Source organism: Lonchura striata, chromosome 11, assembly GCF_050655825.1.
Source record: "Lonchura striata isolate lonStrDom1 chromosome 11, ASM5065582v1, whole genome shotgun sequence".
Lineage (NCBI taxonomy): Eukaryota > Metazoa > Chordata > Aves > Passeriformes > Estrildidae > Lonchura > Lonchura striata.
Genome location: NC_140713.1, coordinates 16267512 through 16292236, shown reverse-complemented (window position 1 = coordinate 16292236; position 24725 = coordinate 16267512). Strand labels below are relative to the sequence as shown.

The 24725-nt window shown below is 39.2% G+C and overlaps 1 protein-coding gene across 8 annotated transcripts in view; it reads left to right on the top strand.

Moving 5' to 3' along the window:
* Window positions 1-22074, top strand: part of ESRP2 (epithelial splicing regulatory protein 2) — a 41950-nt gene extending 19876 nt beyond the window's left edge. For 2 of the 8 annotated variants that reach the window (XM_021535251.3, XM_085589629.1), the window contains exons 5-17: window positions 117-231; window positions 973-1065; window positions 1193-1247; window positions 2032-2142; window positions 2947-3079; window positions 3274-3316; window positions 3810-4111; window positions 6087-6308; window positions 7594-7792; window positions 9005-9200; window positions 10132-10309; window positions 17694-17805; window positions 20708-22074. In XM_021535251.3, the coding sequence (XP_021390926.3) occupies window positions 117-231; window positions 973-1065; window positions 1193-1247; window positions 2032-2142; window positions 2947-3079; window positions 3274-3316; window positions 3810-4111; window positions 6087-6308; window positions 7594-7792; window positions 9005-9200; window positions 10132-10309; window positions 17694-17783 (1737 nt within the window). In that variant the 3' untranslated portion in view covers window positions 17784-17805; window positions 20708-22074. Of the gene's footprint in view, window positions 1-116; window positions 232-972; window positions 1072-1192; window positions 1248-2031; window positions 2143-2946; window positions 3080-3273; window positions 3317-3809; window positions 4112-6086; window positions 6309-7593; window positions 7793-9004; window positions 9201-10131; window positions 10310-17693; window positions 17806-20707 lie in introns of all 8 variants that reach the window. The other 6 variants (XM_085589631.1, XM_085589630.1, XM_021535250.3 and 3 more) reach the window with 6 other exon arrangements.
* Window positions 22075-24725: the final 2651 nt, after the last annotated feature.

The following is a 24725-nucleotide window of genomic DNA, read 5'->3' as shown; positions in this document are numbered from 1 at the left end:
AACAATCTGGTGACATGGAACTATGTGATTTCTGAGTGTCTCATTCAGTTCAAAAGTATTAAATGAAATTTAAAGGAGTAGCATGTACAAAACGAACATTTTTGCCTTCCTTGTAGAACTACTTGTTGTCAGACTGCTTCTATTCCTTTTATGATCTGCGCAAAGAATTCCACACTTGCTACCCTAGTTCAGCCGCCGTGAAAGATCAGACTATCAAGACCATGGCAGAATGTATCCTTTTGCTGCAGCTTATATACCACAATCAGTTAAGCTTCTTTGAGTTTCATCTCTGATTGTAACAAGAGTTTAGAAAAATAAAATTAGATATGGGTTTTATAAACTCACAGTAAAGTGGAAGGAGTGTCTACTTAAGTGTGTGTCAGGGGAGTGGCTCTGCTTGTAATTTTTTTTCCCCAAATTGAATCTAATTGATTTCTAAACCATATTAAGTAAACCTGCCAAAGAAAAGCATCACTTGCATTGGTACTTGATCTTAAAGGAAAAGCTGAGCTGTCAGTGGGCAGTGGGCTTTTTCAGCACTAGCTGGCCTGCAGGTTTCCACTGTTTGCAATAATAGTTATCTTGCATGATCCTGACTACACCGAGTTTAAAATAAAGCAAAAACAAAACCCACACAATACTCTACATCTCAATTTAAATTAGAAGGATTATTAGGGCCTATCTGAATGGGATTAAAGTTCAGTTATGTTTAAAGTGATAGGAATTTACTCAGCTTTTCCTTCTTTGGACTGTTAACTCTGAAATTATGTAAGCTCTCAATAGTTTTCAAACTGTTGTCTGTTGAAGTGAATATAAACCAGTTTATGAGCAGAGTAACATGTCCAATAGTCACATGTCCCCACTAAGAGCAGTACATTTAATTATTAGTTCTGTTCTAATATCAGGAAAGCCTTATTGACTGATTTACAAAGGATTTTGCAAGTCTGTTATTTTCTATAATCACCTGTTTAGATCTAGGCTTAGGGACAGATGAAGCAGAGGAGGACTTTGGCGTGTGGCAAGTGAAGACCATGGTGGCTATAATTTTCAGCATGCTTTCAGAAGGTTGTAGTAAGTTAACTATTTATACTGAATGCTGAAATCCTTCTTTTCTGAAAGAATTGGCAGTGGCTCTGTCATTCTTAAGTAATCTCTGACTCTGGTTATAGTTAAACTTCCTGTTTTGTCACAGATCACGTATTTGCTGAGCCTGAAACTGTGAAACACAAGTATGAAACAGGTCCTTGGTAAGTGCCTTTGTCACGGTTGTTTACAAACAAAGATGAGTCTTGCGTACAGCAAGGAAAGCTTGTGGATATTTCCCCATGGTCATGTGAAAGTAGGCTGGCTCCTGAGAACAGCCCAGTGTACTCAGCACTCACTCCAGTGCAGCCAGAGGGTGGCTGGCATGCTGAATGCTGTACTTTAGTCCAGCTCTTTTAAGTCACTGCAAGTTAAATGCTCTTTGTTCTCTTGCTTCTGTTTTGCATGGCAGCGAGGCTGGCTTATCTTACCCAGGGTGAAGAAATATTTGTGAACTTTCCCTGAGTCAACAGGGCTGATGGCCAGTGCACCCTACATGAGCTGAGCTGTGTGGTGCTTCCCAAAGTGGTTTCACATGATAAATTGGGTGTTGCGTTTCGGGATGAAGGAACAGGATGGCTCATTCTTTACGAATGCACTTCAGTGACCAGAAATATTTTAGGCATAAGTAATTTGTGTTGCTTGAATTGCTAGATCTTTCAAATAAAATTAATTCAGTTCCTCATTACTTTACATTGAGGCAGTTGTCATATTTTTTTATTTAAGGAATTACAGTGTGGTGACAACATTGTGCATCTACAGTGTTGTGGATATAAAAGAATTCTCCAAGTTATCTTCCCTTATTGAAAGGAATAATGGGTATAGGAGAGTCTCAACAGAAAATATTGCTCCCAATTTACAATTCAATTAGTTGCTATCTGAAGTTTGATAAAATATTGGAAAACCTGGATAAAAGCTTACTTTGTCTTCTTTTTTCTTTCTGTGCAGTAGTAAATCTGAAACTGTGGACAGTGAGACAGTAATACGTGCCAGAGGTTTGCCGTGGCAGTCTTCAGACCAGGATATTGCTCGATTTTTCAAAGGACTCAACATTGCCAAGTAAGATAAGGAGAATTTGCCTTGCTTTATCTCTTTCCTTTAATAGCAAGTTCCTTTAATGTTTGTTTTATATACATCTCTCACTCTCCTCACTGGAGTCCTTCAGTCTTTCCCCACTTGACCCCTTTCACACACTGTGGCCATGACAGCTGAACAGCCTTAGGGGTACAAGAAAAAGTTTTGAAATGTGTGAAGAAGAAAAGAGACTTACCAATTGAAAACCAATACACATTCATTCATTGCTAGTATCAAGAGGGAGAAACTCCTATTGCATTAATCAAAGCAGAGACCAAGACATGAAAAAAGCTTTAATTTTATGCCAATTTATTATTCTTCTACACCTCCTAAACAGGCCACATTCAGAAACTTCTAAGTACTGTTTGGAATAAATTTTCATATGATTCATGTGTATACCTATGTATAGATGTATGTGTATACATATATATGAAGAGAGTGAGTATATTTAGAATACCTTAATACCTTAGTGTCACTTAATATATATTCCAGATCTCCAACACCGTGAAAATATATTTTTTGTATCTTGTACAAAAAGTCTTGTACAGGACTTTGTATCTTTATGGGAGTTGAGAAAGTGGTAAACTACATGAGATGCATGACCTCAATGAAGCAGATTTTAAAGTATAATTGTGTTACAACAAAAATTAAATTGTGGATAGTAGCAATTACTTTTTCAATCTGTAATCATCATGTTAAAGTCTGATTCCTTTACTATTCTTACACAATTATTTATTAAATGTATTAAAGGTTCAGACTAAGCTTATATTTGTTGGCTTTACCTTCCAGAGGTGGTGTGGCTCTTTGTCTGAATTCTCAAGGAAGAAGAAATGGAGAGGCTTTGGTTCGGTTTGTCAATTCTGAGCAGAGAGACCTTGCCTTGGAAAGGCACAAGCATCACATGGGAAGCAGATACATTGAGGTAACAAATTGTGACTTGAAACAAATCTTTGGAGAGAAACCTGAATATTTTAGGCTACATTCTCATTTAAAACCAAACTGCACTTCTGTTTTGCTCAAAGTACCAAAACACAATTCTTTTGCTTGTGGAAGTGTGTGTGGTTTAAAGCTGAACATTGTGATTTTCATGTGGATTTCTTTGTTCTTTCTCTCAAGGTTTACAAAGCAACTGGGGAAGAATTCTTAAAAATTGCAGGAGGTAAGTGATGCTGGAGTTCAGTGTGATTACTTAAGTTTATAGGAAGGTTCTTTTTTTTTCCTTGACTGAGGATGCAAATAGATAATGAAGTAGTTTTCCTGTTTTACCTTCCAAGAATATTTGACCCTGTCAATTTGTGTTTTCACGTGGTTGAAACTGAGCTGTAAGCACTTGACCTGTGATGTTTACAAACTTCTCTCCTTCTTGGGAGGATGACCAGCCTTTGCAGTGGAAGTATCCATGTGTCTTGTATCAATTCACACTAATCTCATCTTTGCTCCAATTTCATTAAAATATGAAACACTTGCAGATTAAGAGGATTTCCCCTCCAAATAGATGGCTGAGAGTTAGTAGTGTTTTGGGTCTTGTCTGTGTTTGTTGCTGGCTGCTTACCTACTGTATTCTTCCTTAAAGCTTTGCTGCTGCAGCTGCATCCCCTGGAACTGGGTGCCCAGCACTGACCATTGACCATGTGCTGTTATCTCTCTACCAGGCACCTCCAATGAAGTGGCCCAGTTCTTATCCAAGGAGAATCAAGTTATCATCAGGATGAGAGGCCTTCCATTCACTGCTACTCAGGAAGATGTCTTGGGGTTCCTGGGGCCAGAGTGCCCAGTCACAGGAGGGAAAGAGGGACTTCTCTTTGTCAAGTACCCAGATGGCAGGCCCACAGGAGATGCATTTGTGTTATTTTCCTGTGAAGAATATGCACAGAATGCACTTAAAAAGCACAAAGAAATACTTGGAAAACGTTACATTGAACTCTTCAGGAGCACAGCAGCAGAGGTCCAACAGGTTGTAACTATTGATTGTGAGACTCAAAAATGAACAGTTGAAATATTTCTTCTAACACTTAAGTTATAGACCACAATGAACACTTATTATATGATAAATGTCAAGAAAGGCCAATATATGTTTCCTAATGGGCATGGAAAATTATGCAGCACTGGTTTTGCTTTGTTTGTTTGGGGAAGGAGTGTTTGTTTTGGTTTTTTTTTAAGCTGCTACTGCTTGGGCGTTTTTTTTTTTTTTACCATCCTTCAGACTATAAAGTAAAAATCATTGAATAAATTTCTTCTCCTTAAAGGCTGACTGAAATCACAAAAATAATTCTAAAAATATAATAGATTGATAGTATTGTAGTAATACTTCTTGAAAATTTGTAGTATTGTCTTTAAATGCTCATCTCCTTGTACAGAATTTCTAACATTATATCCAAATCTGGATGCATGAAATGAGCAACTGCTTTCTTGGAAGCTAAGACTTAAGAGGATATATCTGATTTTTTTGGTGAAAGGAAGTAATTTTTTTTTTCCTGAGGTAATATATTTCCTTTTTTCCCTATCTTTCATCAATTCCTATTGCCTTCTTAAACTAAAAAAAAAACATTTTATTTTGTCACCAGCAATTGTCCCTATGAAAACCATCACATATTATATTTTTCTTCCTGACATAGAATATTTCTAGACTAGTAGCTCCAGAAGGAACCACTATTAGATTTATTTCTGGTCTTTGCATAAGCACTGGCTATAAAAGTGTAATACAATTACTGTGCAACTTACGTGACAGGTGAAGTCTTTCTGTAGAAGGGATGGGGCAAGGGAAAGAATATTCACACTTGTAGATCATTGCTATTGCTGTGATATGGATATTACAACAGCCAAGAATCTGTGTGCTATGAAGATTAGGAAGTGGCATTTCCCCCTCCTCCACAACTTCCCTCCTGAGAGAGAAGGAAGCAAAATCCCCTGAGAAGAAAACCCCTCTGTCACAGCAACCAATTTCTGTGCTTCCAATTTTTTAGGGGACACCTAGATATAACTTATATTCTACCAATATATCATTACTTCTTCCTCTATGACAGCTGTCTAGGCTAACACCCAAACTTTTTTGCTGCTTGGGCAAGAGATTATTTCTTAGGAAATTATAGGCTATTTGTTTGAATAATTACAAGAAGTAAAGCCAGCTCTCATCTATTTAGTGTTAGTGCAAAGTAATTGCAATATTCTCCATACAACTGAGAGAGATTTCTGTCCTGAAATGCATTACAAGGAGATTCTAGAACCAAACTCCCTAAGCCAAATCACTTTTAACAAAACTAAAGCTTTGTGACCTGTTTTTTAGTACCTCTTCCAGTAGAATGTGTTTATTTGTGATAATCATCACAAAAAATGGTTTTCAGCAGTAAGCCCCAACATGTGTCATATGATATATGTTCCTTTTATCATTTGGAAATGAGTAAAGAGAAAATGTTGAGATCAAAGTCTCCTATATTCTTATCTTTAATTTTTTTTTTCCTCAGAACCTCTGTACTTGGAGATGAGCACTGGGGTTAAACAAATAAGAAGCACCCTCACTTAACCAATCAGATTTTAGAGTAATTACAATTAGTGCTTTTACTTACTAGCTATTTCAGGTCTCAGTTCTTTTAAAATGTCTGATTTTAATTTACCCTGATTTAACTAAGAATTCTATGTGGCAAGACTGCTTTATTAGTGCAGATGTTCCTTCTTGAGATACTGTGAACAATAATTGGCTTTTAACTTTTTTTATATTGACATGAGAAAAGTCTGTTGTTGGGGGTCTGGCAAATTTAATTTGTTAGCCTTCCCCTCTACTTTTCTGAGTTTAAAACTTTCAAATGCCCAACAGGAAATTAGCTGCATCAATTTGGCATAAGAAGGGTTTGTTGGAAATGGTATTGTGAGAACTGCTCTGTGCTCAGACAGGTGATTGTAAATCTGCATTGCTGTGGGTTTTTTGCCAACAGGTACTTAATCGATACATGTCAACACCTCTTATTCCAACTCTTCCAACTCCCATCATTCCGGTCATACCCCCACCATACACCATTGCCACGGGCAGCATCCGCGACTGCGTCCGGCTCCGAGGTCTTCCTTACACTGCTGGCATTGATGACATCTTGGAATTTATGGGAGATGCCACAGGGGATATCAAGCCCCATGGAGTTCACATGGTTCTTAATCAGCAGGTAACAGCATTTTTGCATGGGAGGAGTAACTTTGCAGTGATTTAACAGGTTAGAAGTCAGGGCAACTTACCTGATCTTGGCTTTAGTCTTCTCCAACCTTGGGAAAATAAAATGTTCTCTTTGTCTGTCTTTGCCTCATTTCTCTTTCTCTTTTGTATACGCCCTTACTTTTCTCTCTGTGTATGTATATATGCATCAGCCTGGGAAGATGAAGTTTGGTCTTTGAATGATAACATTATCCTGGAGGCTGTTTTCAGCCAGAGGCTGGAGATACACAACAGAAATGTCTCCTTTAGATGGCATAGCTGCTCTGTCAGCTTCAGGGTTCCTGCTGTGTTGTTCGTGTGGTCTTTGTGTTAAATGAAGTTTTTCTAACTTGACTAGCTGTTGCTCAGGCTTTAAAGAGAGTTGATAATTAAAAATTGTGGTTTGGGTATATTTTAATGATATGATCATAGAGATATATTTTCCCTCTTGTCTTGTGTTAAAAGTAAGTTCTTAATGGCAAATACTGAGGTATTAAAGAAATCAAATAGGAGATCTACTATATTTGTTTAGGGTTTTTTTTGTGTGTATATTTTTTTGGTTAAGGAAGTTTTTGTATTTTATATAGACAGGTATACCTGTCATATTGCAGAAAATCAGACCTGCAAATCAACTTCTGATGTAGCTATGGACTTTACCAAAGGATCTGGAACTTTATGCTGTTTTACTGTTACCTTGAAAGTAGTTGTAGGGAAGGCAAAGCCAGGCTCTTCCTAGAGCTTCACAGCAAAAGAATAAGAGATAATGTGAATAAACTACATAAAAAAAAAAAAAAACAAAAAACCAAACCCATTCCAGCTGATGGAAAATAGAAAAAATAAAATCACAATGAGAAATTAGCTAAGCACATGAACAGGTTCCCAAAGGTGATATGGAGCCTTCACCCCTGGAGATGCTCAGATTTCAAATGGAGAAGGCCATGAGTGGCCTGACGTAAATTGAAAGTTAGTCCTGCTTTGAACAGCTTTTGGATGAGAGGCCTCCATTTTTTTCCATGCTACATGATTCTGCTTCTTTCTGCAGAGCACTGAAGTGGCATTGTGTTTACTGGGTACTTGTTGCATGAGTCTTGATTTTTCTGCTCCTAAATAAAATTGTTGAGTTGTGAGTCACTTGTGCCAGAAAAGGAATAATGATACAGGCTTTCAGTAGATGTTTGATCTTAATCCTTTCTGCATTTCTTGTGATCTGGGTGATTTCATAACAGATTGACCTACCATTACTTCCCCACCTCCCCTAGGGACGACCATCAGGTGATGCTTTTATCCAAATGAAATCTGCTGACAAAGCCTTCATGGTGGCTCAAAAATGTCACAAAAAAATGATGAAGGACCGTTATGTGGAAGTATTCCAGTGTTCTGGAGAGGAGATGAACTTTGTTTTAATGGGTGGCACTTTAAATCGTAGTGGCTTATCCCCACCGCCATGTAAGTTACCATGTAAGTCTCCAATTCTTCTGCTCTCTGCTGCTAAAGGCTGATATGTGGTAGGTGCTGAAGCTTTGTGGCCTTTCACCTTTTGACTCGGGTTTTGCCATGATCAATAATCATCCATCTGTGTACATGCTAAGATTGGAATTGTTCCCTTTGGGCAATAATGGGACTGATCAGAGGCATTTTTATTGTATTTTCGGTGGTGAGTAGAGGGCAGCAAGGCCTTGCCAGTGAAATTGTTGCATACTTTGCTTTTTATGGGTGTACTGTTCTTCTGAGCTCTGCAATAGACTTGCCTGTAGTGAAACCTACTTGGAATGAGAGGGATATTTAAAATGGGGAGAAGTTCTATATTCCAGCTGCCGATGAGTGCTCTTGCTGTCTTGCCTCAGAGCATTGAGAAGGTACTCTTTGGGCTTATTTTTGAAGAAAAACTCCCACTGGGATGATAAACTAACCAACCATAGAGTGATGAAGCTAGATGGATTTTAATTTTTTTTATTTTAAGATTACAGTGAACATTACTGAGGAGCTATAATGGAATTTTACTGTACTGTTCTAATTAATCTCACTACCAAATCACAAATCAGATACTGATGTGTATTTACAAAATAGTAAAAAGCTACCAAATATAGTATATAAAACAAATCTGACTGCACACCAAGACAAGTTTATTATTCTTGTACAAATCAGGTATTTGTTCATCAATATGCATCAGACTAGTGATCAGACTAGGGACATTCTCCCTTCCATTTGCTATATCCTAAAAATACTTTTTGAAGTCACAGGAAGCTTATACATGAAGTCTCATGGTCAGTAGTTATGGATGCCCAAGCACTATTATGGTGCTTTTGTCCCACAGAGTACTTCTGTTAGAAAACACCAGGGTGTGTTGGTGTGCACGCCTGCTTTCTCTATGCACATGGCTTTATGCTTTCTTTTATTAACTCTGAAGCTCCCTACTTTCCATTTACATATAGACATGCTCAGATCTAGGAGCTGTGAATTTTTAGGAATTACTCATTCCCAATGCCCTGGTTGTTATTTGTGGCAATGTGGCAAAGGTCTCCAGGGGAGAGGCTAGAGAGCAGTCTTTGCTCAAGTGTTCATCAGTCATGCCCAGATGGTTTTAATTACATTGCTGTAGGAGAGGAGTTACTCATCTGAGACTTCTCCATTCTGATTGCTTTTTGTTGCTGTGTCCTGGTTTGGTTTTAGGTCTTTCTCCACCAGCTTATGCTGCTTTCCAAACAGCAGCTGTGATCCCAGCAGAGGCAGCGGCCCTTTACCAGCCACAAGCCCTCTTGCCATCCACCAGGACACCCCAGGCCTCTGCAGCTGCTCCTCCAACTGTTACCTACTACCCAGCCCAGGCTGCTCAGCTTTACATGAACTACACAGCTTATTATCCCAGGTAACCCTGAGACTTCACTGCTCCTCTTGACCTTTCATCCCAGTGCAGTGGGTGACTGTGTGCTCACCTGTGAACAGCTCTTAAATTTGTACTTCTCATATAGGTAGTCCTAGGAACTAAATGTTCAGCAACAGAGGCAGAAACCATTTTAACTATTCCTCTGTGACTTTGTAAAGGGGTTCATCTCCTCTGTAGGTTTTGCTTGAATCTCGTGATAATGTTGGCCAAAAAGTGGTTTTTTTGGCACTGAGGCAATGTCATCAAGGCAGTTTTATTTCTTGTCTGGAAGAGAAGCTGTGTCAATCCACACCTCTACCCTCACCTCTTAGTTTGTTCTTTTACTTACAATACTGTTTTCACGCTGAAAGATTCATCATAGATGTGTACTAGGTTTGAGTTTGTACTAAAGAACGTTTTTACATGTGAAAGCAAATCTCCACCTTTTCCCTTCCCATAGATGGCATCAGCATGAGTCGCTGAAGTCTGGTATAGGAGTTGTGAGCTTGTTCACTGATGGCTCCTAGTGTGACACTTGCTAGCTTGAGTATCTGGTTATTTGCTAAACGGGCCCTGACCAGAGAAGTAGATGCTAATTACTAACTATTTTGTGGCTCAGAAATGCCAGATTTGGGTGTTTGCTTCTTTTTCATATTATGGCACATCCTTCTCCTTTATTTCTTTGTGTTTTTATTAACGATCTTAAAACAAGTCATCTGCAGCTACTTTTTCTACTCTCCTATGAAATAACAAATGCCACTCCTTATGGCTTTAACTACAAATGTTTGCTATTTTCCCTTCCCTCCCTTCTCTATAAATAGATAATGAGATACTGAAGAGAAATTAAGAAAGTGCACAAAACATCTTTGACTATTTTAAGTGTAGAACCAGTTATTGGTTTTGGTAACAACTTTGCTCCCTCTCTCTCTTTCAGTCCTCCAGTATCTCCTACCACGGTGGGGTACATTGCAGCTCCTCCAGGAGCTGTGGCAGCTGCTGCCACTGCCACCCACACTCCAATCCTGCCCCAGCCTGGAGCCTTAGTCCGGATGCAGGGCTTGCCATATAACACAGGAATGAAGGAGATACTCAGTTTCTTCCAGGGGTACCAGGTTAGTATGCAGCCCTCTCCTTGAGATGGTATTTGGACCTCTGAGTATTGATCAGTGGAGGCCAAACTGAGCAAGCAAGTGCTTTTGGAAACTGCCAAACAAGTGTGCAAGCTGTATGTTGTATATTTAACTGGCAGACTGAAGAGCAACACACAATTTGCCTTACTTATTAAATAAACAAATCTTGATCTGGAAGTAGTGATTTGGTGTCTGGGTTTTGAGTTTGAAGATCTCAGAGCCCCAGTGTGAGTGGGGCTGCAAAGGAGCTGCCACAGGAAAGTGTGGGCTGCCAAAAGTTTTCAGTCCTGGCCACTTGGTGGTGGGAGCCTTTTGGTAGGGTCAGTGTTGGACCTTCAACACTGAAAGTTCACAGATTTCTAATACAGAGAGCTGTGAGCTGGGTGTGGTGACTTGCAAAAGGAGAGACACAGATGTCTTGGTCAAATGCTGTTTCAGTTGCTAATTATTTTGGTTACAGGCAGGAAAGTCTTTCATTAAAGATGTATTACATTGCAAACTAAAGGAAATCTGTATTATCCATGCTGTCCATATTGACAGCAAATGTACTATAGGTAATGTCAGTCTGTATGGACTGATGGAATGCTCTCAGGTGAGCAAACAGAAACTTATCTTACTGATAAGTTAAAAAAGAAGTCACCAGCTACAAACACTGTTTTTCAGCAGCTCTTATTTGATGTCTTCTGCCTTTTGTCTCAGAGGATATTGTATCTATATCCATGATTTGTCATGACCTATTGGCTAAAAGGAAAGGTAATTGAATATGATATGTTCTGGTGAGTATTTAACTCCTGTGGGTAACAGCACTTACACAGCTACCAACTCTGCCCTTTTGGGTACTACTTGGAAGCCCTGACCTAAAATCCTCTTTGTAGCTCTCAAACTACTGCAAGTGAACAATGGATTTGTGTCAAAAGGCAATAATCTTTGTATGTTTATCCTTCAATATTCTGGGATAACAGTGATATTGCAAGAGGTAATAGGAAACATTCAAGCATGGTATTGTTTCTTTCTTTCTTTCTTTCTTTCTTTTTTTTTTTGTTTTTGTTTACCTTCAGATTCTTAGAAGACAATAAGCTTTAATTTGTTGAGCCAGATATCTGGTATGCAAATGAATGTAGACTGAGAACAGATGTTTAAATGTGTATGTGCAAAGTTTTGAGTATTTGGAAGATGTAGTGCTTTATCTGTTGTGTCTTCTCTTTGAACATTACATTTATGTTTTGAAAGCAGTTTTGCATACTCAGTTTTTCAGTGGAAAAAGATTGTCACATAAAAAGTGTGGTGAATTTTGACAAATAGTAAAAAGAAACTGCATATTGTTGTATTTTAGGGCTTTTTCTTCCACAGATATTTCCAGAGTTCAAACCAAGTTCAGTTATTTGTGGCTTTCATAATACCCAGACAAGTAATAAAAATTCATCCTATTGTTTAGCCATCAATATTTTGCCTTTTAGTTGTTTTCCACTGACTAGGGGTTTTGGTGGATAGATGGTGGATGTATTAAAACCTTAAGTGTGGAAGCTTATTTGCTAAATTGAAATTTAGCTAGAAGTGTAACTGCAGCATTGAAAAATGTGGCCTGAAACTGTCCATGTATGGAACAGGTCAATGACCACCTTTAGCACCTCTGCCTTTTGTTAAATCTTCAGTTTAGTGAACCTGAACTTTGTGTCTCATGCTCAGTTTGCCTTTCTCCTTGTTTCTGCATTTGGGGAGCAAGTCCTGGTGTTTGTATTGCACAATTAAATGGTTATAGGAACAGAAATTTTGCCACAAGGTGAAACCTATATTCTGCTGCTGCAAATTCCTGTGATCATCAGCTACTGTTATTAAATTGGTCACTTCTTTGATTTCTTTAGAAGATGTTGTCCAGATGAGATCAGGTTCAAAATCTTATAAAGGAATCAGGAAATCTTTTGAGTTGTTCTTGGAATCCCGCATGTGGTAATGCTAATTTTATGCTCATTATTCCTTCAGGGGAAATAGAGATGGTGACTTACTGTAATGGGACAATATTGCATCTCTGGAACAATAACTAATCTTTTTTTTCTTTTTTCTTCCCTTTTCTTCACATTGTATTCTCATTTTCTGCTGCTGCCCAAGGATTTATTGCAGGATGCTTCTGCTTGTTCATAAAGTGAGCCCTTAATCATCATCAGTGGTTTGGGCATGGTTTTAATCTCTGCACAGCTAATTGATGTTGGTATTCAATGGACTTCAGTGTTGGTATTCTGGGAACGAGATTGGAGATGCTGAGATTGAGGGGTGATTTTTGTCTTTGTGTGTCCTTGTCTGGAAGGAACAGGGTTTCAGTTTTAGTTCTTGCTTTATTCTCTGGATTTTTCCTTCAGGCTTCATGGGCTTTGTATATTGCATGTGTGCACATGTTGCTACTTAAGTGAAAGCACTTTTCATACCAGACCTGCCTCTTAAGAGATATCATGGGCTTCAACCAGCTGGTCTCAACATCAGTACATGCTTCTAAAAACAAATAATTTAAAAGTCTGCAGATCAGCTTTCTAGTTTTCATTTAATTTTATTAGTATTAGCCTCTTGTTTAGTGTTTCAGCAGCTCAGTTTCTTCCTGTAGTTCTGTTTTCTTGTTTTTATTGGTGAAAATTCATTCCAGCTTGCCTGTATTTGTTGTAACCTGGATTAAGCAATTGAAAAACTTGGGAAGAATTTTAATAGTAAATCAGGGAGATGGCAATTTTCCCCATCACATTTCTGTATAATATTGTAGTGTATTGTAATCCTCAAAAGAGCTAATAATAGTACTCTCTGATTCAGTAATTCACATTAAACTGCTTTTTAGTTGTACTATAAAGCAATAGGGTCATTGATTTGAGTACAATTATACACTGGATACATAGCTAAAAACAGCCACAAAACCCAAGCCAGCTAAAACCCCACTGAAAAAAACAACAGAACCCAAAATAACCAAAACAACAATAAAACCCTCACCATGCCATTCACCAGCTGCTCAGCAGATCCTTGTCTCCGGGCATTATGTTGAAGTAAGGGATCCATGGATGGGATTGTGAGGAGACTCTGCAGGAATTCAGAAAAATAACTCATATTTCATATAATGGGGTAGAATCTGAGGAAGAAGTGGTGCAAATGTAGTAATATCATAGAGCAAAACTCCTCAGTGTTACTGCAGGCCATCGCTCTGTACAGCTGCAGAAGCAATGAGAGAACTCCAGTAAATAAGGATTGAACAGGGGTAGTAGTTGTGATGGTTTTATGTGAAGCTGTTGCATAGCAGAACAATATTTTTCACTAAAGTATTTTTATTTTTCTTTATTTAGTGGCTAAATACTTAATGGATTTTACTATTTAGCCACTAAGTGAATCAACACAAAATATTTTAGTTTCCAAATACCGATTCTTTTGGGGTTGGGATTCTCTTTCAGTTTTTTTGTTGTTGTTGTGTTTGGTTGTTTGTTTGCTTTGGGTTTTTGGGGGGGGGGGGATGGTTTTTGTTGGTGTGTGGTTTTACAATAATTTTTTTAATGAGAATGCAAATAGTGGCAGGGTTGGTATCATGACAAGAATGGTTAGGTTAATGTAAAAGCAGGTGCAGTTTAGCTGTGCCTGTGGTCTTAGCTGACCAAAAACTGACCAAAAACTAGTTCACAGCTGTTGTCTTGGCTAGGATTCAGCCTCCTTTTAGTAGTACTTGCCCAGTTTCTTGGAGGTTGGCATGAATGTGAGGTGAACTCAAGCCTGCCTGAAAAAGACCCTGTGGATTAGTTCTTAGAAAGCAGGCTTGCTATTTAGGTAGGTTGTGTGTAAGTATAGTAGTAAAAAAAACCAAAAAAAAACCAAAAACCCAACAAAGCAGAAAAACAAAACAAAAAAAAAAAAAAACAACTATAAGATGACTAAGATTTAGGGGCCATGGTCACCATCTGAACTTTTTTAAAAGCCCCCTGAATTTGCTGATAAAGTCTGGGATGGAAATGTAAGGACTTTTTTTGTGTACATGTTTCTACATAAGAAAAGCATTAAATAAATAGTGTTCTTTAAACCTGTACTGGGCTTAAATGCATATATAAAGAGCTTTTGCAGTATATTAATCCTCCAAGGCTTCAGAAACACAGAATTTAAAGCTTGCTGGTAGAGGGGAGGAGGGTGAGTTGTGGTTAAAACAGTAATAAGGAAGTGAAGTGGATGGATGGCTAAGTTCCAAGGGCACTAACGACATTTCTCTGTTGTATCAGGACAACAGACTTCATTGTTCCTGACTTTTTAGGTATTAGGAGGTTTTTCTCTAAAATATGTGCTTAAACAAAGAAGTATTCTCTATTTCCTTTGGGATCCTTTTGAAATCTGATTCTTTGCAGTCTGAGAGGGGGATACCCCATCATCTGTGTGCCCATCCTAGGCATAGCACCCTCTGACTAGGGAAGGGAAAGGGGAAGTGGTAGAGGAAGAATTCCCACTTACTGGGGTTGGAAGTCACCTGGCAATACAGACACAGAATACTGTGCTCACCCCCACACTCTCAGAATAGAGCTCATTGCTTGTTTTGCTTTATTCCTAAATTTATCTCCCACCTGCAACTGTTGTCTGTGTAAAGAAAGTATCTGTGAGACTGGACCATAAATTAGTGGTTACAGTTTCTGTCTGTTGCCTCCCACGCTTGAAGCAAGAGACTGAAGTGGCACCCTCTGTATTTTTGGATCAGGCATTACCTGTTTCAGCCTCTGATACAGAGGAGGTTCAGGTGGTATCTCTTCCACAGAGCACTCAGCTATTTGTGTATTGGCAGTCTTATGGCACAACTGATGTGCTTCTAGGGGCAAATCCAGTTTAGGGTATTTCTCCTGACTCTTGTGCTAAAGGTTGTAGTTACCTACCATCAAACTGATTCTATATTCCAGGCTTAGTCTAGCTAGGTTTTTTCCAGAGTCTGAGAGTTCCCTTTAGGAACAGTCTTGTGATAAATTTTATGGGCAGCTGGGGTGAGAACTGCAGCTGCTTAAAGTGGCCATTTTGCCTCTATGATGTTTTACCATTTGCTCCTGTTTTTTCCCAGTTGGAGTGTGTCTAAATATACTTTCCAGTTTCAATGCTGTTGTTTTTTTTTTTTTTTGGTGGTGTTTTTTTTTGGTTTTGTTTTTTTTTTTTTTTTAGTAGTGGGTTATTTTCTCTAGATTGCTTTGTATGTGCTGTTTTTAGACTGAGCTTTGAATATTCACTGTAGGAACTGCAAAAATGAAATGGAAATCAATGATTTACTGTTTAGTGACCTGGTTAAATCTGTGCAGTCTATGAGGAGAAGACAGTCCTATATTTCTCTCAGCAAGAGAAAAACAAAGAAATAACATAGGTTGAAGAAAAAGAAAATTCAAGGAGGAAGTATAGTGTATTACATCTTTATTAACCAGTTTACACTTGGTTTGGTCCTGTGTGGTTGGATGTTCTTGTTTTGTTCTTATGGGTTCTGAAATGCAGACAGAATCAGAAAGATTCACAATAATGTGCTTACTCAGACAAGTTAGGGTAGTTTTTATTTTATTTGAAGAATTTACTGTTCTACAGCTTCTGTTTTAATTGCCTGCAGTCTCTTACCTATCCTTATAATTAGATGCAACTTCTATTTCTAGGTCTTTTAATGAATTTATTTTTCTTCTTCCTTTCTTTCTTTCTCACTTTCTTTACGTGTTTGCCTAAGCTCTGACAACTCTGTACAGGATATTTTTCCAACTTTGATATTTTCTACATTGTTTATTCCATTTCAAGTGTAACTTATTAAATACTGTCCCTTACAAGAGTATGGCTGTAGAACTTTGCCTACTATACATCTACTGATAATCTAAAGTATGTACTATCTTGAGACATTCCTTCCAAAGAGTAAACTTACATTTTGTAGATTTGTTTCAAGGGCAGGTCTGGGAACTCATAAATCTAATATTTGCACGGTCTGGTTGCCCTGGCAGAGACTATCTAGAAAATGCTTCTTATATTTGTCTTTTACTTAATGGCATGGGTTTAGATGTGGTTAGAATTCAGTAGTAAAATTCTGGGGGGCTCTTTTCTTTTGTGTTCTCTGGGCTCTTGGTTATTGTTTTCTGTAAAAGGTGTGTACAAGATGGTTGGTGTTTTTCTTTTCAACTTTGGATGGATACATCTTCTGTATGCCCAGATATAATGCCATTTTCTCCCTAAGCTGGCAGGAGACTTTTTGTGTCATAGAAATATCAAAGGAAAGGCAGCACAGTGCATCTACGTTGTGTGCATTTGGCAATCATCTAAAGCCTTAGTGCAAAACCATTAGCATTAGTCTGTTTAGGGGGAGACAGGAAACTCTTCTAGACACTGAAAAAATATTCTACAACTCAATGTTATGATAAACATTCTTGTCTTCTGGATTACAGGAACCACTCAAGTAGTCTTTGCATCATGTTTAAGAATGCTCAGTCCCTTTCCAGGATATGTAACTTGGAAAGATTATGTGCTAACAACAATGGTTCATATTCTCCAAGATGTATTTTCTGACTATATGTGTCACATTTGTACCAGGCCAGTAGTATGAGTGATTACTGTTCATATTCAGGATCTCAAATAATTCTTAGATCTGATTCATATATGAGGTTTTTGTTCTAATTTGTTGATGTAACTGTTCTGTACAGTCACTATTTTTATTTTAATATATTACTTCTACAAATCTGTCATGATGCAGTTACACTGTGTAGTTTATTTCATTTTCCAATGTAGAAATACACTGCACTAGCATAAATAAATGCTATTTTACCTTGTGAATGCATTCATGCTGGGACACTGATTTTCTTTCATTACATTGGTGTAGTCTATGGAGTACAAGTATCATCCACAGCTCAAGTGCTTGTCACCCTACCCTGGAGAAGCTGCCCTTCATTTCCATGAGTGCATAAAAAATCTGAATGATATCCATACAATTATTCTAATCCCCACCTCAGTGTGCAGGCTAGAAGATGCTCATCTGTCTTAGTGAGAGCCATCACTGGGTTCATGATTGTGCTTAAGAAAATGTTAGTTTAGCTACCTGGTGCTGCCATCTCATGAGCAGAAGGAAAAAAGGAGCACTTCATGGTCTGAGCTATTTTCCTTCCTTGATAAGGAGCAGTTCAAATCCACAGTTTAGAACATTCCCCACAAGCATTTCCTCCATTTCTACAACCAGCAATACAACTAATGTATTTTTTATCTTACCTCTAGTTGGATAGAATTGGATAGTTTCTATCCAATTCTCTGTCTCCTGCCAGTTGTAATAGCTGATGCTCTTGATTGTGGTTGCAAATGATGGTCTGTGTGGCTTGCTGTGCCAGACTGTTCCTTCTCTTGCTGATTGTCCCATGTCACACTTGTACTGTAGTATGCACCTGATGACTACAATGGCCTTATTCAGCTGAGCGATCAAGCCAGGAGTGTGTTACAAGCACCGAAAGAGTGGGTCTGTTTGTAACTCTTTGTAACTTCTGAAGAAGGTAAGACGTGACTGGCAGAGCCTGGCTCTCCAGAGGTGAATGGGAAGGGAAAGAAGGGCTTGGTGCTGCACAGATCTTTGCTTGTGGCTTTCCCCCTTAGCAGCTTGCATTGGGATCCTGGTGTTAGTCTTCCTGCTTCAAAAATCAACTAACCCAAGGAAGTGGGCTGCCTGTGATCTGTAGCTGATGGGGCAGCAGTGGTGGAGGTAGTGTGATTGCCTGGTTCTGCTCAGATGGTGTGTTCAACTTCCAGAAGAGTTTGTTAATGCTTATATCTCATGTGAACCTTTCAGTCCAATATTTTCCTTTTAGTAGAGTGGTAGAAGATTTTCTTTCTTCCTGATATTGCTAAAAAGCACACATAAATATGTGTGAAAACCCCCAGACCTCTGGCTGTGTCTTTTCTGTACGATATAACTGGCTAGAGATTAATACCTCTCCTTCTTGCTCTCCCCAGTGCAATGTGAACTATTACATCAGTTTTTCCAGAAGAGGTTTTTTGGATATAGTGACTTTCTAATGCAACCAACTAGATTTGCTAACAGTAAATTTGCCTGCATCTTTGGCACTTGCACATAATTCTTAGAGAAATATTATTGTGGCCTATGCGGAGTACATCATGCCACAATACTGCTCTATTCCATTCAAAATGCTACTGATTAGTTAGTACATTTTCTTTTTCCTTAGGAAAAACACAGAACAACCTTTCAGTTTAAAAATGTCAATCGCATACTATGCCTTGAGAGAATTACTTTCACAGACAAATGTACTTTCACTAACAACCATCAACTTAGTTGTATTCAAATTAGTTGTTTTCTAATGTTGGATCTGTAGGGAGCAGATGGACTGTACGGTCTGGTGATTAACTGGAAAACCAGATCAGCAGTTGGTCTCTACAATCTCTACAAAGTATGACATAGAAACTGTCTTTGACTAATTCATGGAGTAGCTCAGTCTGAATTCTAAGTGGTACAAAGTAGTATTATACAGGTACCACTGTTAGAGAGTAAAAAAAAAAAAAAAAAACAAAACCCAGGAAAAAGATTTGTGTGAATCTTAATCTAATTTTAAAACGTATGTACATACAAAAAATCTAATTCTCTAGAATTATGTATAAATAAGAACTTAAACCCAGTATGTCTTAAAATGAAATTGAAGGGGTTCATTTAGCTCTTTTAATTATGTTGCTTGCAGAATGTGTAGACTTCTCTGCTAGCTTTCTATGCAGCTCTTATAGCATGAATTTCCAGACCCCTACATTGGTATTACACCAATACCTTTATTTAAACGATGTTTTTAAAGCTCTCCTCTGTGCTCAGAGGTCTGCCTGTGTTCCATGTGTATTTCCAGCTGACTCTGAGCCGAAATATTAAAGTTCTATTCTGGACTGATGGTAAATGAGTTGATCCCATATGGATTAACAGCAAAGAGCTGGTTTAGAGCAGAACGTCTTTTAGCTCAGATTTGCAGCTCAACCCAAGTTGTGTACAGCTTTCTCTTTGAGAGAGGGTTACTCTGAAATAAACCAAGAATGCTTCCAAACTAGAAGTGGGCTTTAGATATGATGGTTTTTATCTGTTTTCCAATTTCTTTCTGCATGCTATTTCTTGACTAACTTTAGTCCTCTGAAAAGAAATGATAGAAAGTTTGTACTGTTTTATGCATGCTTTTGGTTTTTAAAGTGTGCTGTTGCTTATATTTTAAGAATATTTTTACTGCCTGCTCAGTGTTTGGGTGAGTGAAGGTCTGGCATGCACTTGATTTATTTTCATATGTTTGAATGTAAAGCTGATATATGATATGATATATGAATGAAATGCTATTGGTAATAACTGAGAAGTCTGCTGTTTCTGTAGTATACCAGACACAAGTTCTACAGAAATGAAACACTTTAATATTTTACCATTTTATAAACTCAAGAGAACATGTCACATGAACTTAACTTGAATTAATATTCATAGAACTATTTGGTTTTCCAGCATTGCTTTTGTCTGATGCTGCTTTTCAAAAAAACTAACCTTGTATGCTAAACTTTTGATCCTTCAGTTTCTCATTTTGAAACTTCATTGAGATTCATTTCTATCCAACAATCAAGAGTTCCAAACTCAACTTGGAAGAATTTCCTGCATCTTATGGAAAATGGATGGGGTACAATAGGGCTAACTGTAATGTCTGCTTTGAACTCAGCAATTTGGAACTGCCTTTTAAGACTTTATGAGGGCAAATGCCCTCAAAAGTAAATCAACTCCAATAACTAAATAATCTTGTCTGCTAACCTGCTTTTCCTTAGCCTTATTAAAATTACAATAAATATTTATTTAATTCAGTTTTGCACCAAATTTTACTTGATTTTTCTGAAAAATCTTCCTTGCACGGTATACCTGTGTTGAGTTCAGCTCATTCTCCCAACACAGAACCCACACAGCTCTTTTATTTTTTCCATGTGTGTTAGGTTTGTTTTTTTTTTTTTTTAACTTTGTGTGTGAGTATTGACATGCCTCCATAGCCTTTTTCACTTGGTCGGTCGTGAAGTACAAGAATTCTTCATGCCTGGATTTCTTGCTCCATTCACCTCCTATTAACATCTAACTCTCTCCTTTTATCAACCTTTACTCTCAATTGCTTCTCTAGAAAAATTTTTGCACAGAATTATGTCTACATCACTATATTCACCACTCCAGCAGAATAAGAGCTGCTGCTGTTTGCCAAGCTAAAAGCTGAGTTTCCTTTAATCCTTGATTCCTTCTTTTTCCCATTCTTAACATCCAGAATATTTTTACCATGGACACAGGAGTGGAGTGAGCCAGATGCACTAAAAAATTCACCAGCATTAAAAACTGCATTTCCAGGTTTTGTCTCTGGTCTTAATAAATTTTTTTTATTTCTTCTTGTGCCATTGCAGCTGCAAGCAGATTCCATCCTCATGCTTTACAACTTTAGTGGCCAGCCCAGTGGTGAGGCATTGGTGACTTTTCCAAGCCTGGATCTAGCTAAGCAAGCAGTGGCTGAGAGAAATGGACAGCTCCTGGGGAGCCGCTGTGTACAATTGTACCTGGTCTAACTGAACACTCTGGAGGATGAGGAAAGGATGTTGCACTCAACACCGTGCCTTTTGCAAAATAAGAAGTCTTCCCTTGCCACCCAGGCAGCAACAAATGTGCCTTTTCAGCATAACATGTTGGAATGCAGCATGGTGCATGTTCTTTTTAATTTGAAAAGTGGCGTCTCCTATGCCAAAGAAAGTGAAACCAAAAATTGTGCAGTTAATTCAATTAATTTCTAATGTGCCTGTTTAAAAAGAAGCAAAGCCGCTCCTGGCATGCAGTTAGTTCTGAAGACAGTCCAGTATCACTTTGGCTACTGCAGCCATGGGCAAAACTTACTCAGTAGCATTTGAAGTGGAAAACTATGCTTGAGTCATTCAGATTCTTTTGTGTTTAGTTTTTAAGAGTTTACACTTGACAAAGTGTCTGGTTCTTGTAGAGTTTAAATGCCTTTAGAAAGGTCTTTTGGAATGCATGGCTTACCCAGTTCAAAGCGTAGATCATATTGATTTTTGTTTTGTTTTGTTCTTGACTGGAAAATATCAGGATGCTGGATCCTGAACCAATTGTGCTTTTTCATGTTTTCATTAGATATTGTTTTGCAAAAGCCATATTTGACCTTCTCACCAGTGTACTGCTGCCAATGTGTAAAGCAAAAAAATAAAACGAACAGCAAAACCAGAAAAATCCTCTCTTCCCACCCTGCCCCCAACCCCAGATTTTTAATCTCTACAGGACAAAAATGGCACATAAACCTGAGTACTAATAAGTTATATTTTTTTATTTAAGCATAATAGCTTTCAGATACTGTATTAAAGATTTTGCTCTAGTTTATGTGCATGCAGTTTGTTTACATCTTTAAACTACTTTATTTGTATATTATGAAACAGCAAGATATGTTGAAATCTGAATTATCTAGTGCATGCTTTTTTCTTTTTCCCCTGTGTGTATATACATAAGCTAGAGGTACTTTTACGTCATGTAGCACGTGTTTAAAAAGACATCTGCTGTAGAAGCACTAAATGACTTTGTTTTTACTGTGCCTTACTTCTAAATCATTCCAAGTGCAATACCAGCAGAGCAAAATGTAATGAATTCTGTTGTTGACATGTCCATGGATGTCTGAATTGATCTTTTTTTGTTAGTGTACAATTTGAGTTGTACTTTAAAGAACTGAATGATGTATGCTTCTTTATATTACAATAAAAGAGATGCTTACAATGTGCATTGCCTTTTGAAAGTAACTTATGCTTTGCTTTAATGTATTTTCATAGAGCATCAGTCTTTGATAAATAGCCTTACACACTTTTCTCCTAGATTTAGATGTGCATTTGTACTTTGTGGCATCTCTGTTTTCTGGGGGTTGTGGTGGTTTTTTGTCATTTTGGGTTTTGGTTTTGTGGGTTTTTTTGTTTCATTTTGGTTTTGTCTTTTTGCATATTCTAGTAAGCCAGAAATCTGTATGATGCTTTTCTCTCCTAGTGCCACACATTTTAGGCAACATGATGTAACTGTTTACATGCTTAGTGTTCTCTTTCTGTTGCCAGAGGAAACAAAGTATTGAACTTGAAATTGCATTCGTGTTTGCATTTAATTGACCTTACGGGTCACTCACTTATCAGTGCAACCCAAAATGCTACATTTAAGTCAAGATAGAGCCAGTCTGCCTTTTTGTACTAAAAATGGAGAAAGGGGAGGAAATTATATCAAGATAAGAAGGTGTGTTTCTCTAGTCAGACACATCTCTTGCCAGATACCTTTTCATCATCAAAACCTCCCAAATTAAATATCAGCACAATCAGGTGGACCTGGAGGGGGAAGGATTTTTATTTTTTTTTTAAATAGGAGTGTTTACACTAACCTGTTTCCAATATACATCTTGGTGAAGTCTACCAAAAATCTTACTTTTAAAGTAATTTGAATAGTATAAAGGATGGCACAATGGTAATTAACATTCTCATTGTGCCTTGAAGGAAAACTTGGTAGCTGTGTAGTCCATTTATTACACACTTACAGTCTGTCACAGTCCAGCTGGTCGCAGCTTTGCTGGCTTTTGAAACATTCTCATTTTTCCTGTTATAAAAGCTGTATGTGGGTTTCTGCCTCCTTGGCAAGTTGGGGCAGGGCTGGAATGGAGAACCTCAGCCACATCAGCCATGATTTAGATGTAAACGCTCTCCCATCTCATCTAACACCTTTATGGCTTAGCTGGCAGCAATCACAGTTCTGCTTTGGAGTGCATCACAAACTGCAAACAGGCTCTGCCATGTGCAGAATCTGTACCTACCTATCACCCACTGCTGTTTTATTCCTTGTTTCGCATGAGATGGTGGAAACCAGTACTAGAAAGTGAACCTGGGGATGTTCCAGGCTGTGTGGTTTTGTGTGTGAAAGAACACGTGGAACATGGGACCAGAGTATAATTTTTTCGCAGTTACGGTTTAAAATGACTGCAAGGGTATTGTAAATGCAGGCGAACTCAGTGGGAAGAAATGATGTCCGACTCCAGTTCAGAAGGCTGACTGATTTCTTTATTATATCTATGCTAAAAATATATTAATATATAAAGGAAGATACTAAAACTACGTACCTACTTTCTCTAAGTACCATATCTAACTCACAACTCGTGACCCTGTTCAAGAGTCCAGACACAGGTGGATTGGATTGGCCATCAGGCTCAAACAACCCTCACCAGAATCCATTCAAGCAATCACCCCAGGTAAACCATTCTCCAAACACATTCCACATGAAAAAAAAAGAAGCAGAAATAGAAAAAAATTTTTCTCGTTCTTCTCTCTGTGAGCCTCTATGAAAAATCCTGAGAGAGAGAAATGTGCTTGCCACACGGGCAGTGGCAGCGTTTGGGGTACACCAGAGCCCTCCAGGTGTGGCTGACAAGAGACCAGACCTGAGGATGCTCTTCCTCTGAACTTTGGCCTTCTTGCTCATATTGAAAATTGGTCTTGTCTAAAAGACAAAAATATAAGAAGAACGTTAAAAAACGAAGTGCTGCTGGCATAGGGCGGTGCCGGGGCAGGAATCCATCAGGATGACAGGGTATTCCGAGTCGGGAAGGACCCACAGAGACCATCAAATGCAGCCGTAAGTGAGAGGTCCCGCGGGGATCGGACCCCGGCTCGGCGCCGTCGGCACCGCGCTCTGCCCGGGCTGATGCCGTGAGGGGACGGTCCGGCCGGGCAGCAAACTCCGCCGGCCGCCTCCTGTGCTGCCCTTCGGCTCGGTGAAAGCGGCCGAGCGGAGCCGCTCGGCTCGGTTCTGCCGGATTCGGCTCCGGAGCCACAGGGGCCGGGCTGGGCCGCACTCGGCGTTCGAAGCTTTCGGGCACTGCCCGGCCCCGAGCCCGGCCGGGGCTGCCCGCAGGGTTTGTGCGCCGGGCCCTCGGTGAGGCAGCGAGCCCGCATTGAGCCCTCAGCCGAGCCCGCATTGAGCCCTCAGCCGAGCCCACATTGAGCCCACATTGAGCCCTCAGCCGAGCCCGCATTGAGCCCTCAGCCGAGCCCACATTGAGCCCTCAGCCGAGCCCACATTGAGCCCTCAGCCGAGCCCGCACTGAGCCCTCAGCCGAGCCCACATTGAGCCCTCAGCCGAGCCCACGCTGAGCCCTCAGCCGAGCCCACGCTGAGCCCTCAGCCGAGCCCACACTGAGCCCTCATTGAGCCCTCAGCCGAGCCCACACTGAGCCCTCAGCCGAGCCCGCATTGAGCCCTCAGCCGAGCCCACACTGAGCCCTCAGCCGAGCCCACGCTGAGCCCTCAGCCGAGCCCACATTGAGCCCTCAGCCGAGCCCACATTGAGCCCTCAGCCGAGCCCACATTGAGCCCTCAGCCGAGCCCACGCTGAGCCCTCAGCCGAGCC